Source organism: Chenopodium album, chromosome 2 (genome assembly GCF_948465745.1).
Source record: "Chenopodium album chromosome 2, dcCheAlbu1.1, whole genome shotgun sequence".
Taxonomy (NCBI): Eukaryota; Viridiplantae; Streptophyta; class Magnoliopsida; order Caryophyllales; family Amaranthaceae; genus Chenopodium; species Chenopodium album.
This window is the reverse complement of record NC_137835.1, coordinates 70,367,955-70,385,284: the sequence shown is the minus strand read 5'-3', so window position 1 is coordinate 70,385,284 and position 17,330 is coordinate 70,367,955. Positions and strand designations below refer to the sequence as shown.

The 17,330-nt window shown below is 36.6% G+C and overlaps 1 protein-coding gene across 1 annotated transcript; it reads left to right on the top strand.

Annotated features, from left to right (window-relative positions):
* Positions 1–14,394: 14,394 nt before the first annotated feature.
* Positions 14,395–16,752, top strand: LOC145586865 (HVA22-like protein e). The gene is made up of 4 exons (XM_081643827.1): positions 14,395–14,611; positions 14,737–14,763; positions 15,602–15,724; positions 16,271–16,752. The coding sequence occupies exons 1-4, from the start codon at positions 14,565–14,567 to the stop codon at positions 16,431–16,433; spliced, it is 360 nt and encodes a 119-aa protein (XP_081499953.1). The 5' UTR covers positions 14,395–14,564; the 3' UTR covers positions 16,434–16,752.
* The last annotated feature ends 578 nt before the right edge of the window (positions 16,753–17,330 follow it).

Genomic DNA, 17,330 nt, shown 5'->3' with positions numbered 1-17,330 from the left:
AGGCCTACCACGCATGCTTCATATTCAACAGCGTTGTTGGAACGTCGAAATCAAGCTTTATTGAGATTGGAACGTGCTCTTCTTTAGGTGATACTAGTAGAACTCCGACGCCACATCCCTTTTGGTTTGAGGCTCCGTCGAAATACAAGGTCCAAGTATCATCTTCAGTGACCATTAGGTCTTCATCTGGAAAGTCATTGTCTTGTATTGGCGTCGAGTCTTCTATTGGAAAATCTGCTAGAAAGTCTGACACCACGGATCCTTTAATAGCTTTTTGTGGAATAAACCGTACATCAAACTGGGCTAGATTGACTATCCATCTTGATATGCGTCCATTGAGCGTAGATTTCTCGAATAGATACTTGAGTGGATCTAATCGGGAGACTACGAAAACGGTATGCACCAACATGTAATGTCTTAACTTAGTTGTGGCCCACACCAAGGCGAGGCACAATTTCTCGAGCGGTGTATAGCGTGTCTCGTATTCGAGCATCTTTTTACTTAGGTAATAGATTGCGTTCTCTTTGCCTTCTACTTCTTGTGCTAGCATGGCTCCCATTGTCTCTTTGGTAACCGTCAAATATAACCTAAGAGGTATTCCGCAAAGTGCTGGTGCTAATACGGGAGGATTTGCGAGATAGGCTTTAATCTTTTCAAAGGCTTTTTGACAATCGTCATCCCATATTACTGGTACATTCTTCTTGAGCTTCTTGAAGATTGGTTCACATATCGTCGTCAGTTTTGATATGAACCTACTTATGTATTGCAACCGGCCAATAAATCCTCGAATCTGTTTCTCAGTCTTGGGCGGTGGCATTGACATGATTGCTTTAATCTTGGTTGGATCTACCTCTATTCTTCTAGAGCTTACAACGTATCCCAAGAGCTTGCCTGAGGTGACTCCAAAAGCACATTTTGATGGGTTCAACCTCATGTTATACTTTTTTAGCCTTTCGAAAAATTTCCTTAAGGCTACTTGATGGCCTGGACGGTCTTTTGATTTTACAATCATGTCGTCGACATATACTTCGACTTCTTTGTGCATCATGTCATGGAGTAAGGCAGTTGCTGCACGTTGGTAAGTAGCACCCGCGTTTTTCAACCCGAATGGCATTACCATGTAGCAGTAAGTGCCCCATGGTGTTATAAAGGTTGTTTTCTCCATGTCTTCTTCTGCCATGAGAATCTGATTGTACCCTGCATATCCATCCATGAATGAGAGAAGCGCATGATTTGCCGTGTTATCTACCAGAATATCGATGTGTGGCAAAGGGAAGTCGTCCTTTGGACTTGCCTTATTTAGATCTCAATAGTCGACACACATCCTTACCCTTCCGTCTTTCTTTGGAACTGGGACGACGTTGGCGACCCATTCGGGGTATTTGGATACCTTGATGAAACCTGCAGTTATTTGTTTTTGAACTTCTTCTTTTATTTTAAGTGCTACGTCGGGTTTCATTCGACGCAACTTTTGTTTTACAGGTTTCATTCCTGGAATTAGTGGTATAGTGTGTTGAGCTATTTCTCTATTAATGCCTGGCATATCTTCATATGACCAAGCAAATACATCGATAAATTCTTTAAGTAAGTTAATTAAATCGGTTCTTTCTTGTTTATTCAATGTTAATCCGATTTTAACTTCTCTTTTATGGGTTGAATCATTCGAGATATCAACCGTTTCAGTTTCTTCAATTACCGGTGTTTTCTTTTCGAGTGTTTCCATTGCTTTAATAATTTCTTTGTCTTTTTCATCGTTAGCTAAGCAATGCTCGTCATCTTGGGTTAGGGAAGAACACAAGAAGTAAGGAGAATGAGAAATATTATTATACTCTGAGATCATTACATCAAAGAGTGATATGTCCTCAGGGACTGGATCACTAACTATCCTAGGAGAAGAGATAGGAGGAGAAGGTCTTACTACTAAAGACTTAGAAGACTCTAAAGGGAAAGTCTCTGACTCAGATTCTGACTTAGACGACTCTTCAAACATCGGTCCCTATCCTGTCGTGATTGATATCTTCCTTCCGCTTGGAGTAGTCACTTTGATAGTCCTGCGCCATCCATGTAGTGATCCTTCAGCTGGAGTAATTAGCTTTGAGGGGTCGAAGCTTTCACTTTGTAGGATCGTTTGAATGAGTGAGGAGTTATCTTCTTCATAAGTGGGCTCATTCTTTTCTCGCCCAAACAGTAATCCCATGACGTTAAAGTCAAAGCATGGGGGTGCTTTCTCCTTATGGACGGGAGTTGGGATTTCATCAGTGAAGTAGCAATCCAAGAAAATCTCGAATCCCGGTTGTCTTATGCCGTTTACAACAAATGGCTCGGGAAATTCATGGCATGGATAGTCTTCTCCTTCTTTTATGAACTGACCATTAAGCGTAAGAGGGTACTGATCCATTGGAATTGCTTTCTTTTGAATGCGAGCGTCCCTACGTGCTTTCAACTTGTCCTGGGCTCGCTTGAGATCTTTCTGAGTCGGTTCAAAACCAAGTCCGAAAGTATCTAACTTAGGGAGGCCAGGTGACTCCTGCGGTTTTGCTATTCCTTTCTTCTTTCCTAAAGTCATTCTAGGAAAGTGTCCTTGTTTCTTCAGCATGGCGTTGACGGTCATGTTGGAATGGGGGTCATGGCAAAGGGATGTCCTTTCATCCTCCTGGATTAAGGAGACTTCTTCTTTAAAGCCCCATAGGTCTTCGTCATCTTCGTCGTGCTCCACATTAATAATTGGATTCTCTATGGATTTGATTCTCATAGGCGAAGCATCGATGGTGATTGGAATTCTTCAAACTATAGCCTTTACTTGTTGGTGGAAAGATGAAGGGACGGCCTTTAGATCATGAAGCCAAGGGCGTCCCAACAGCAAGTTAAACGAAGCTTTGATGTCCACTACTTGGAAAGTAGTAGCATGTTCTATTGCTCCTGCCATTACATTTAGGGTAATCTTGCTAAGAGCTTGACGACGAGTATTATCGTAAGATCTTATTCCTTGTGTGGATGGAGTTAAGTCTTAATCCCTTATGCCAAGCATCCTCGCAGTTCTAAGTGGACAGACATTGATAGCCGATCCATTGTCTACAAGAGTCATGTGAACATTCATCCTTTTGCAGACTACCGTGAGGTTTAATGCCTTGTAATGTTTGTCACCTTCTGGAGGTAAATCTTTGTCAGAAAAGGTGATCAAATTAATCGGACTAGGAAGGTCACTTGTGAGGAAGTTGGCTAGTCCCTCAGGAGTAGTGTCAGAATCTATCCCGATTTTATCCAAGGCATTCATTACAGCCAACCTATGCTCTCGAGATGTTGCCAGAAGTTTCCACACATTCATCTCAACTTTTGTCTTCTTAAACTGTTTAACAATGTCGTTGTCTTCGATGATAGGTATGGGAACTTGATGTATGGTGGGCATAGGTTGTGTTGAAACGGGAGGTTGCATTCTCCCAGATCTTGTGAGGACATCTATTGATGAATCTTCTTCAGCCCAAATGTCATCTATGGTGTATGATACAGAAGGTGAAGGTCCTACTATGTCCTTTAGATAGGCATCTTCTTCATCACTGTCCCAAAATCCATTAATGGTTGTATCCTCTTCTTGTTGAACTTGGACTAGTTTCTTTTCATCAATCATTTTCTATAACGATTCCTTGAATTTGAAACAGTTTTCTATAGTGTGCCCCCCTGATTGATGATACTGACAGTAATATCTATACGTCCTTTTCAATGACTGGAATGGTCTCGGTTCGAGAGGTTTGACCTCGCCACTCTCGGAGAGCATTTCGAACATTTGCGCATATGGGATCCCAATCGGAGTGTAGGTTCTATTGCTCTTCTTGGGTTTTTCAGTGACTTGTAAGGGAAAGCACTTTGCCTCATAAGTCGTTCTCACTGGTGTGAATTCTCTTTTAGGTTCTTCTTTCGAAAGTGGAAGCTCATCATATTTACTGTGGAGTTCGTTCATAACTTTGAGAGCTTCACGTAGTACTTGCGATGCCTCCTTCATAGACAGTGTGAGCAATTGTATATCTTCCTTATTTGCCGGTTCTGGAAGACTATCCTTGACATCGAAAAAGATCTCCTCTTCCTTTTCTATGGCATTGATTTCTTCAACAGGTCTAATGAGAGAGGAGGGGTCAACCTCGTTCTCTTCATCGGAGATGGCTAGGGTATGAGCTAGAGGTGCATTGTCGATGCTTGGCTTCTTACTGGCAGGGGGCAATGGTAGTTTGTTATTGTCGATTAGGTCTTGGATAGCTTCCTTAAGCTTCCAACAGCTTTCAGTGAAATGGCCCCTACCTTGGTGATACATGCAGTGTGCATTGGGGTTCCAGTTAACCGACCTCTTCTCAACTGGTGGGTCCCCAAATGGTCCAATAGGAGTTATAAGACCTTTTGCATTTAATCGATCAAATGCGGTGTCATAACTCATGCCAATATGAGTGAAGTTCCTCCTAAATGGTTTCTTCTGTCCTTGGTTGTTCATGGCAAGAACTTCTCCTAAATTAAAGGTGCTAACATTATTTGAGTGGGCGGTTTTGGAAGAAGAAGGATTGTCGCTCTTCTTTCCTTTCCAGCCACTGTTGGAGTTATTGTTGGCAGCTTTTGACTTAGCCAAGTCATCTTCAATATTGATCCCAATGTCATAAACGGCCTTGAAGGTATGAAGATTATTTTGATATTTAAGATGCTTGGAATATTTTTCTTAGAGATTCTTGATAAACAGTCTCACAGACTCTTTTTCACTTGGAACCTCAATCATTTTAGCTGAGGTTTCTCTCCACTTGTTAAAGAAAGAGGTGAAGCCTTCATTCTCTTTCTGTTTGAGGATTTTAAGTTCTCTATGGCCAGTCTCGACTTGAATTTTGCATTTGTACCTATCTACGAAAGCGTTTGCTATAGACTCCCAGGTAGAGGTCTTTTCTTTCTCGAGAGAAAAGAACCATTGTTGGCAAACGGTCTCGAGAGATAGTGAGAAAAGAGAAGGAAAGACCTTCTTATCGATACCCTTAATACTCGTTATTGTTTCAAACGCTCTTAAATGAAAGTAAGGGTTGTCAATTGCTCTGAATTTTGGGATGTCGTTGGCGTTGAACTTCTGCGGAAGAAGATCTTTGTCCACCGAGACCCCTTGTGATGTAAGCTCTTGAAACTTGTAGTCGCTGGACAACTTGCTTAAACTCTCTTGCATGAGGTCCATTTGTTGTTGCTTCACGAGATCGTCGATCCTAAGTGCGAGAAGCTTCAGTGTCTCAGTCACAGTAGCCAGTTGGTTCTTAAGATCATTGACTTCTTCTTGAGTTGCCATTATAACCCTTGCTTTCCTCTTGCGAGCTATAGGTTTGTCGAAAAGTTGGACTTGTATGAAGAGGTTATCTTTGATTAATCGTCCTTCCTTTCTTGACCACACGCTGTAAATTAAACCATTTTGCGTTTTAATTACTTGACTCAAATCCACTTGACTTTATGGTTTATTTTAAGGGAAAAAGAAAAAAGAAAAAAGGGTGCGTATTTTTGGAAAAAATAATGTACATATTTTTAGGGAACTAAGTATTATTATTTTTATTGGAGGATTAATATCCGACTTACCCCCCTAAACTAAATGACGGAAAAACGCGCACACACAACTCACTTAATCATGGTCAAAGTATGTGTATTGGTGTGTGCGTTGAGTGTAAGTGACATGCTTGGACTCTTGTGTAAGACCATGGGACTTAGTGCCTAAACTCGATCATTGATTCAATTAAACATTATTGACAGCAAAATTAACCGAATTAAACAGAAAACTGATTAATTAGACCCTAGGTGATGACTCGACCAATAATCCGAACTGTCGGTCAAGCGACAGGACTGGCGTCACACTGTGGAGCTTGGCGCCAGACAACATAGCTGTCGTCAGGCGCTACACTCCATCGTGTGGCGCTACAGCTCAGACCTTGGCGCAAATATTGGAGCTTCGGTCTGGGACTGTTTTCGGTGTTATTAATCAACTGGGGTATGCCTAAAGTCGTACTAGGTCAATTCCGATTAAAATATTAGACTTTATTGACTTAAATTAATTAATTAATTAATTAGGCAAAGTTCTTTAAGTCATTAATTGATTTAGTCTCAACACAAGTCAACAAACGGTTAGGAAAAAATCACATAGAGTATGCACAACAAATAATGCACAATTAGTCAAGTAGGCATAATATGATGCAATGAGTTCGCAACCTAACCATGGCTCTAGTTCTCTAAAGTTCGGGATATGGTTTAGTCAATAGAGGGTCCATGGTTAATTGTCCAGATGCAACGCGCGGAAGCCTAACCGTGAAGGGTTGGCGCGAGTGAATGGGACACCGCGAGTTTTAGAAAAAAAAAACTCGCTTCCATGGTTTGGTGAATTCAACATCTCGGATGTACCCTTTGTTGCACGGAGCGTTCAATCGGGTAGATGGAGCATGAATTCCCAGAGGGTTATGTCCATATGTAGAACACATATGGGTTTTAGAAAAGTGAGAAAAAATTCAATCAGGAAGTAGGATCGAGCAAACAATACGAAAAACCGGTCGAAATTAGAACGCATATTTCTGGCTCGGTATTGGGGGAAAATGGCGCCAGCAATCAGAGACTGGCGCCAGCTTTTAACTGTAGCGCCTGGCGCCAATACTGGCGTTTGGCGCTACGGCTAAAAGTCTGGCGCCAAGCTCTGGCCCCTCACGCTACTTCCCACATGCCTCAGCAGCTTTCTGTGCTCGATAAAATTTTCCAGTTTCGCGTGGTGTTATTTCAGTCCTAGTTGTGAAAGACATTTCTCAAATTTCCTACGTGTAAAATCCTACGTTTTTAACTCATTACGGATGGTCATTCCAACGAGATATTTTTTTATGCATATGACAATAATGTTAATCAAAATTACGCACATGAAATACTTAGAAATTTTCGAGTCTCATCCACTCATTCTAAATCATTGCCGAAACAAATTCAGGAATTAAAATAGAAATCCTCCCTAGTGGAGTCGGCAAAAACTGTAGGGAATAATTTCAAGCCTTTAAATCCCACTAGCTTGAACCCCACTGTGATCATACACTAAAGTACGGTGGCGTCCAAAAGGGAAGAAGATAGAGCAAAAGAGTCGCCAACAAGTTTTTTTTAGGAACTTGTAAACCGTTCATAGGATGAAGGTTACACCACTTAACGATCCAAGAGATCGTCAACTCCATAATGTCTTGAACCAAATAAGGGTTCGGGGATGATGGTACAAATCCAACCTAAAAGAGATTGAACCTGCCCTAATAATAAGCCTCTACTTTATTCTGATCGTATTCATGTGCGCTTTTTAATTAACATGCAATCAATAGGATTAACCCTAAACCTGTTTATCTATGTGGTTGAATTTAATGCACAAATAAACTATTATTGGCGATCACTTGAATTATAATCAAAATTAACCCTAAACAAGATTATTAAATATCTTATTAAGCATGATTACAAGTACCAAATTCCCTTTAAACATGCATAAAAGGCGTGATCAAGCAATAAAAATCAAGCAACATAATAAATAATCAATATCATGAATAATAATTATAATCATATCATAATAATAACCATAATCATCATAAATTATAACAATTATCATCAAAATAATAATAAATTATAACAATTATAATCATAATCATGTTCATGTTAATATTAAAGCATAATAAAAATAGCAAGATCCTAGGCATGATACTAACAAGATTAATAACAAACCCTAGCATGTCACTAAGCAATAAAAATCAAATTTTTAGCCCCAACATGATACTAACAATCATAAATATTAGGAAGAACATAGGAAGCATCACAACAATCATATTTAATATTAAAATTACCCTAGACATGATACTAGGAATATCATAATAACAATTTAAACATGATATCTACATCATAATACCAATTAAAACCATTAAAGTACTTACTTTGATGCCTCGTACCTCTTTCTAATAACAAAATACACACGTTATTATCTTCAAGGAAAATAATAATCAAAACAATTAAATTAAATAATTGAAATAGAGATTTGGGACCAAACCCTCAGAAATTAAAACCTTTCACGTCTAGGGCGAAGGCAACTTCGAATATGGCTAGGTGTTTCTAGATCTTGCGAATGCGGAATTTTGTATGAAAAAAGAAAAGTAAGAAAGAATTGAATGTTTAAGAGAGATGAATGAATTAGAGAATGCTAAAGAATTAATGATTGTTGATGATTCCTTGCGAATGAGGAGAATTGGTGAGAATTGGTGAATGAAAACGGAGTTTTTAATACGATATTTATAGAGAAAATCAGCCAAAAAGATAAATTAAACAAAACAGAGTCTGACACTCAGAAAACAGAGCTGGCGCCAACCCTGGCTAGCTGGCGCCAGGCACCAGCACTAGCGCAAGGCGCCAATGGCTAGCGCCAGGCGCCAGGCCTAGTTCCAGGCGCCAAGGCCTGGGGTCAGACGCCAAGCTTAAATTTAACGCGTTTTCAAAAATCCGATAAGTTTACCGTACTGGAGGATAAAATAATATAATTTCTTCGAAAATGCTATTTGATTTTAAATAAAACTCTGAAAAGTCAACAAAAGTCAATTTATCAATGCTAATTGAATTAGGAATGAAAAGAACCTTCTAGAAGAATCTAGAAGACTAAAACCATTCCTAATTGCATTAGGAATGATAAATCATATTAGGCCCTCCCCTAGATCATTGGGTCGTATATAAAGATCAAACCGGGCCCAGTTTAGTAAATTGGCCATAACTTTCTCAATATTCATCGGAATTGGGCCTATAATATATCGTTGGAAAGGTCTTTGCAAGCCTCATCCAGCTACACTACTATTGGACCCATATCATGGACCAACCGAACTGGATTGGCTGTTTTCTTAAAATAAGTTTTCAAAAACAGAGAGAAGAGAAAAGAAATAAAAACCATCCGCAACACTAGACCTTTCCACACTTTCGTTTCATTCGATTATGATTCGACGTGAAAGGTACTCATCACTAAGTTTGGTTTTGGGGAGACACAAATGGGTGTCTACAGCGATGAAATTCGAAGGTTGGCGACATTCTATGAAAGAAATAAGGTCATTGGAAGATAGTGGGACTTGGACATTGGAGCATCTTCCTCCCGGCAAGAAAGCTCCAGGTTTATAAGATGAAATTTTTGTCCAGTGGTGATATTGAACGTCTCAAGTCTCGTTTAGTTGCTTTTGGTAATCATCAACAAGAAGGCATTGATTATGGTGAGACCTTTGCCCCGGTTGCAAAAATGACTATTGTTCGCGCTTTTCTTGCTATAGCAGTTTCAAAAAACTGGGAGATTCAACAAATGGATGTTCATAATACTTTCCTACATGGTGATCTAGAAGAGGAGGTGTACATGAAATTACCTCCAGGTTTTGAGAGCTCGGATTCGAGTTTGGTGTGTCGTTTGAGAAAGTCTTTGTATGGGTTAAAACAAGCTCCGAGATGTTGGTTTACGAAACTCACTACAGCTCTGAAAGGGTACGGTTTTATTCAATCTTACTCTGATTATTCTCTTTTCACATACACTAAAGGCAATGTTCAGACTAATGTCTTAGTTTATGTTGATGATCTTATTCCTTCTGGGAATGATTCCGCTGCATTAACTGTGTTCAAAGCTTATCTTGGTGATTGTTTCAAGATGAAGGACCTTGGTCCTTTGAAATATTTTTTGGGCATTGAAGTTGCTTGTAGTAAATCAGGTTTGTTTTTGTGTCAACGAAAATACACCTTGGATATTGTTTCTAAAGCAGGGCTATTAGGTGCCAAACCAAGTGGATTTCCGATTGAGCAGAACCACATGCTAAGTCTTGCTAGTGGTGAGTTACTTGAGAATCCTGAGTCTTATCGTAGACTGGTAGGGCGGTTGATTTATCTCTGGGTGACTAGACCGGATTTGGCATATTCGGTTCATATTCTTTCACAGTTTTTGCACGAGCATCGAATTGAGCATTGGGAATCAGCTCTCAGGGTGGTTCGTTATTTAAAGGGTACCCCGGGACAGGGTATTTTGTTGAGTGAAAATAGTGACCTGACTTTGCAGGGGTGGTGTGATTCAGATTGGGGCAGCATGTCCTCTTACTCGTCGTTCGTTGACAGGTTGGCTTGTATTCCTTGGTAAATCACCTATTTCTTGGTGTAGGGAATATTTCTAGCGTTAATCCCCTAGCTTGAACCCCACTGTGATCATACACTAAAGTACGGTGGCGTCCAAAGGGAAAGAAGATAGAGCAAAAGAGTCGCCAACAAGTTTTTTAGGAACTTGTAAACCGTTCACAGGGTGAAGGTTACACCCCTTAACGATCCAAGAGATCGTCAACTCCATAAGGTCTTGAACCAAATAGGGTTCGGGGATGAAGGTACAAATCCAACCTAAAAGAGATTGAACCTGCCCTAATAATAGGTCTCTACTTTATTCTGATCGTATTCATGTGCGCTTTCTAACTAACATGCAATCAATAGGATTACCCTAAACCTGTTTATCTATGTTGGTTGAATATAAATGCACAAATAAATCTATTATTGGCGATCACTTGAATTATAATCAAATTAACCGTAAACAAGATTATTAATTATCTTATTAAGCGTGATTACAAATACAAATTCCCTTTAAACATGCATAAAAGGCGTGATCAAGCAATAACAATAAATATATCAAGCAACATAATAAATAATCATAAATAATAATAATCATAATAATGTTAAAGCATAATAATAGCAAGATCCTAGGCATGATACTAACAAGATTAATAACAAACCCTAGCATGTCACTAAATAATAAAGATCAAATGTTTAGCCCTAACATGATACTAACAATCATATATATTAGGAAGAACATAGGAAGCATCATAGAAATCATACTTAGTATTAAAGTTACCCTAGACATGGGAATCAAAATAACACTCTAAGCATGAACTCTATATCATAATAACAATAAAAAAACCATTAAAGTACTTACTTTGATGCCTCATACCTCTTTCTAATAACAAAATACACGTGTTAGTAACTTCAAGGAAAATAATAAACAAAACAATTAAATTAAATAATGGAAATAGAGATTTGGGACCAAACCCTCAGAAATTAAACCTTTCACGTCTAGGGCGAAGGCAACTTCGAATATGGCTAGGTGTATCTAGATCTAATGAATGCGGAATTTTGTATTTGACAAAAGCTAGTTTAGAAAAGAGAGAGAGAGAGAGTAATCAAGAGAATCTTGATGAGAGTTGGTAGACTGTAGATGAATGAAAATTGGTTATCAAAAACGGAGTTTTTAGCACGTTATTTATAGAGAAAATCAGCCAAAAAGATAAATATCAAAACAGAGTTCTGGCGCACATAAAACGATGTTGGCGCCAACGCTGGCTATTGGCGCCAGACGCCAACATTAGCGTCAGGCGCCAATGCTAGCGCCAAGCGCCAAGTGTAGCGCCAAGCGCTACAGCTGGCATTTGGCGCTGATTTAGAAATTCACACGTTTTCTTAAAATCAGATAGAAATTGCCGTACAGGAGGATAAAATCGTATCTTCCTCGAAAAACGTTCTTTGATTTTAATTAAAACTCTGAAAAGTCAACAAAAGTCAATTTATCAATGCTAATTGAATTAGGAATGAAAAGAACCTTCTAGAAGAATCTAGAAGACTAAAACCATTCCTAATTGCATTAGGAATGATAAATCTATATTAGGCCCTTCTCAAGATCATTGGGTCGCATATAAGGCTCAAACCGGGCCCAGTTCAGTAAATTGGTCATAACTTCCTCAATATTCATCGGAATTGGGCTTATAATATATCGTTGGAAAGCTCTTGTCAAGCCCCATCCAACTACACTACTATTGGACCCATATCATGGACCAACCAAACCGTATTGGATATTTTCTTAAAATAAGTTTTTAAAAACAGAGAGAAGAGAAAAGAAATTAAAACTATCCGCAAAACTAGACTTTCCACACTTTCACTTCATTCGATTATGATTCGACGTGAAAGGTACTCATCACCGGGTTTGGTTTTGGGGAGACACAAATGGGTGTCTACACTTGGAAGACCAAGAAACAACCCACAGTTGCCACATCCTATTCTGAGGCTGAACTTCGTTGCATGTCCTTAACCACACATGAGTTGAAATGGTTAAAGGCCTTGCTTTTGAGTTTGGGTGTTGAACACCCTAAGGCGATCAAGTTGGTTTGTGATAGTCAATCTGCTTTACATATAGCTCGAAATCCAGTTTTTCATGAACGCACGAAGCACATTGAGATTGATTGTCACATTGTTCGTGATGCCATTATAGAGGGCTTAATTGCTCCTTCCTATGTTTCCACTAAGGAGCAACTTGCAGATATTTTCACTAAGGCGCTTGGGAAGTCTAAGTTTGATCATCTTCTTTCCAAGTTAGGCATTTACAATCCCTATACTCCAACTTGAGGGGGGGGGGTGGTATTAGAGGATATATTTTAGGAAATTATTAGGATATATTTAGTTTCCATATTTTATGCTTAGTATATATTTTATGCCTAGCATAATATCTTTTTGATATCTTTGATTATTTCCTAATTCAATCGGGTTAGGAAAACGATGTATTATTTATTGGCCATTGCCATCATTATTGTAATTCAAGTGATTGAGTTTATTTTATCTATCATATTCTCTCTAATTTAGCAAAATCCTTTCTATTCCGTTTACGAAATTTATATCAAACACCCCTTAATTACTCCCTCCGTTCCTAAATGTTTTTATGTTTCCATTTAGGGTGTTCCTTTTTATTTTTTACATTTAGTATCTTTCCTATTTTAGTCATAAATTTTGGACAAAATTACCCTTGTTTTACAATTTTTTACTGAAAAGTCCTTACTTTTCCATGTGTTATTGTACTTTTTGTACTATTTTAATAGTTTTTCAACACTTATTATTACTTTCTCTCTCCTCTCTCCTCTAATTTCTTCACCCCACATGCTCAACATTGTATTTTTCAATAAAATTGTACTTTCAATCATTGAAATATTCCAATATGCCTCAACTTTACACAATTTCTTAATAACCGCGCATAATTCCAAACGTAAAAAACATTAGGGAACGGAGGGAGTACAATTTAACATAATTAAAATGATTAACGAAATCGAGAAGAGATAGAATGTAAAATAATTAAAGTACCCTAAACGGCAGACTAACGACAGTTATAAAAAAATGTATTTTGTGATATTGCACAAGAACTCAGTGGTACATGGTGAATTAGAAAGTTTTTTATGGTATATGGTGAATTAAGTTAAAACTCAATGGTATAAGGTAAAGCGTGGTTCGTGTAGGCGGATGCACGATCCACATGGTGCATCTCTTCCAAAAAAAAAAAAAAGCGGAAAAAACATTGCATAGAAACATAAAGAACATTTAGTTTAAGTGAAAAGAACATATTATAGAATTGTAAAGAGCATTGTATAGAAATGTAAAGAACATTCAGTTAAAGTGCAAAGAACATGTTATAAAATTGTAAAGAACATAACGTGCAGTTAAATAATGTTATTTATCTTCATGTTCTTTAATTGTCAAAATAATGGACTTTTATTTGTGACATATGTTAATTGTTTATTTTGAATTTCAATTTTGTCTTTAAATTATGGTGGTTGAATGAAAATAATGTTCATTACATTATATTATCATTAGAAGTGATAAAAAATTCGGGTCGGGCTGGGCCTTAACATAATATATCGTGTCCAAAAAACCCGGAAAATGTAGAGGGCTTTTCGGGTTTTTTTCGGGCCGAGTTTGGATTTTTAACTAAAAAAGCATTTTTAGGCTTGTCTAATCCCACCCTTAATTTTTGGGCCGGGTCGAAATTGATCACCTCTACATATGTTCTTTAGATGTATATAAAGAAGATGAAGTTGGATGTTTTTTTTACAAAATAGTTATATGTTCATTATAAAACAACTATATGTTCATTACAATACAACTATTTGTTTTGTTCTTTATGAAATAACTATATGTTCTTTACAAAACACATGTATGTTCTTTACTGAACAACGGAATGTTCATTCCGCCTTTTTTAAGAGAAAATGGATGCACGGAGCATCGTGCATCCGCTTCCATAGAAAAAATTTCAGGTATAAGGTGAAAATGTATCGTTATCCTTTCCCTTAGTTATATAAATCTTTTCTATTCCGTTTACGGAATTTATACCAACGCCCTTAATTACAATTTAACATAATTAAAATGATTAACGAAATCGAGAAGAGATAGAATGATGAAAAAGTACAAAAATAAAACTTGAATTAAGTAGGACGGTGCAATGCTTGGTAAGACACGTCGAAGGCAGAATCAGATACCCACCTGCCACGTGACTTCTCCTTTACAAATGTGCATATAAACTCGTGCTATTCTCTTCTTATTTCTTGTAACTTCATTTAGGATTCCTAATTTCCAAGTTAACTTAGATCCTTGCTTTGTTTTTTCATTGGACTTCTCAAACCTTTTGCTTTCTTCTTCTTCTTTTTAAAGTTTCATTTTGTCTGTTTAAATAGTTTTTGTTATTCTTAATTCAAACAAGAAAACAATTCAACATGAGCAAACTTTGGGTATTTCTTACTCATCTTCACTCTGTTCTTGGGTAATATTTATTTTTTTTCCTATTTTCATTGCAATTTTGATTAGAGTTTTAAGTTGGTTTTTGTTGTTTGATTACGTATCTATAAATGTTTCTCTAAAATTTTTTGGTATGTTATTTTGATGCAGGCCAGTGGTAATGCTGCTGTACCCCTTGTAAGTATTTCACTCTCAGTCATTATTTTGTTCAATTTGTTGTTTGGTTACATTATTTGTTATTTCACAATGAATAACAAATAATGTAGACCTGATTTTTGGTCTCAGGTTTAGAGCACCACTCTTAAAATTTTAATCAATGTGTCATCTAGACTCTTGTTCAATTTGTGTTCAATTTCTATTTTTATTATGTTTCTTTTGTGACGTGTAAATTGATACCAGGATCAGTTACAGTCTAAGTAACACCAAAAACTTATTGCTGAACATTCCAATAAAATAAAAATAGAAAGATTTTTTTTTTCTTCTTCTTCTTTTTTTTTATTTTATTTTTTTTTTATTTTATTTTATTTTTATTTTTTTATATATATATTTTATATTCGATTCATGTTGATCCTAGTTAAAATCATATGTTGTCAATTGAATATTTCGTGAATTTGTAACATTTTTTTTTTTGTTTATGATGATGATAAACTTGTATTTTCCTGGGCTTGAAAGCAGAGTCTCCTAAGCCTTTTTTTTTTTTTTTTTTTTTTTTTTTTTTTTTTTTCGTTTAAAAAATAAAAAGGGACCTATTAAAAGAGTTCGTTCGGTGCAGTTGGATTAAGCTAAAGGTCACAAGTTCGATAACGCTAACTTTAGGTCACCATCCTTATCCCCACCAAACCTAGTCAAAGGCTAGATGATGAACTCGGGTTTGCTTTAATTGGGTCATTCATCTTACCTACCCAATTTAAATTAAAAACATACAAAAGTGGTTTTGAATGAATGGTATTCATGTTGCTAATTTAAATCATTATATGAGGTACTTATTTTTCGGCTTTCGGTGTTAAATATCTAGGTATGCGTCAGTGATGGCTATAGAGAGCCCATCAAAAGAAGACGATGAGCAATGGCTGGCATATTGGATCTTGTACTCTTTCCTCACCCTTACTGAGATGGTATTGGAGCCTTTACTTGAATGGTATGTTTATATTTCCTGTGATCATTCATTTTAATTAAAATGTTAATCAAGTTATTTAATCACTTTGTTTAACGTTTAAGGAGTAATTTGCATTTAAATGACCTATTAAATTCTATTCATAACTGTCTTCAAAAAAAAAAAAAAAAAACTATTAATACCTCTTCCGAATTATATATGAAGTACGGAGTATTTTTTTTGGTTCAACGTGGTTCACCTTTCGAGCTAATCTGAATTTGGGCTTATTTTATGGGTGATTAAGTTTCAATCCTCTCCCAATTATTGTTCTGGAAGATGGAACACACACTTTCATATTTATTTGGATAGATTAATAAGACATGTCATGTATTATTATGTATCGATAAGTGATGAGTGGCAAGTGTCTGATTTTGACGTTATACGTACCATGGTTGCACCACAACATAAGACTGTGTGACAGTTGTACTGGTATCCAACACAATAAATGGTTTAAGTAAATGAATGAGACGATTAATGTTGTTATTTGTTACAGTGTATTATAACCCATTGTATGTACGTCTCTTGTTACAGGATACCAATTTGGTACACGGTGAAGTTGTTGTTGGTGGTGTGGCTGGTGTTACCCCAATTCAGAGGGGCAGCATTCATTTACGAAAAGTTCGTTCGGGAAAATATTAGAAAGTATGCTATCAAAGATTATAAAGGGTTTAATGCCAAGGGCAAGGTTAAGTGAAGATTTAATTACATTAACCAATGCTTAAGGTAGTGATTGTCTTGCTACTTTTGCCTTATTGAATCTTTATTCTCTCTATATTTTTTTTAATGCAAATTGAACCGTGCTTTATAATTTGCTCAGGAAAGTGAAATCGAGACTCATTAATGAAAGGAAGGGTGAAAACATAAGACTAAGCTAGCTAGGATGTTTATTTCATTTGTATCGTACTAGTTAGATTTAAGGGTTTCATTTTCTTCAATTTGTAATGGACTTTTACCTTCGTTTTCGTTTATGTTACAAGCCAATATATTAATACACTTTCCCTTTTACGGTTATATATATTACTATTGATTTCTGTCTCCGTTTATAATTTACTAGCTAAGCTAAAATTTTGATGTTTGCTTCGTCGTTTATTTATCATTTTGTTTTTTTCATTGGTGATTGGATTATTTAGTACATGAAAGTTTAAAAGTAAAGTAGAGGGTTTAGTAATCTCATGCCTCCTAATATAGCATAGCTTGTTAAAATTTTATATTGTGATAATTTGTTAAAATTCTATATTGTGATAATTTGACATAAAGTAGAGAGAATAAAATAAAATGAAGCAGAGCTAGTATTTCACATTTGTAAGTTTGGAGTTCTATGTTATGTTTGTATTTAAAAGTAAGTGGCAAAAAGACAAAGGAGCATGCACATTAAAATAAAATAAAAATATCAAGGACTAGTTTTGTGCCCGTGTGATGCCCGGATTGTTTATTAAATTTAAAGATATATTTTAATATATATGTCAAATTTTAAAACATATCATTGATACAAAATTATTTAGGAATTGACGTGTTTTTGTGACGATTTAAACTTGTAGACATGTAATGACTAATAATAATAATATTGGTGAAAAATATTTTTTTGACCCTG

Coding starts and splice junctions, on each gene's coding strand:
- LOC145586865 (XM_081643827.1), top strand. CDS start 14,565: ATGAGCAAACTTTGGGTATTTCTTACTCATCTTCACTCTGTTCTTGG. Junction 14,612..14,736: donor CATCTTCACTCTGTTCTTGG/GTAATATTTATT, acceptor ATTTTGATGCAG/GCCAGTGGTAATGCTGCTGT. Junction 14,764..15,601: donor GTAATGCTGCTGTACCCCTT/GTAAGTATTTCA, acceptor TTAAATATCTAG/GTATGCGTCAGTGATGGCTA.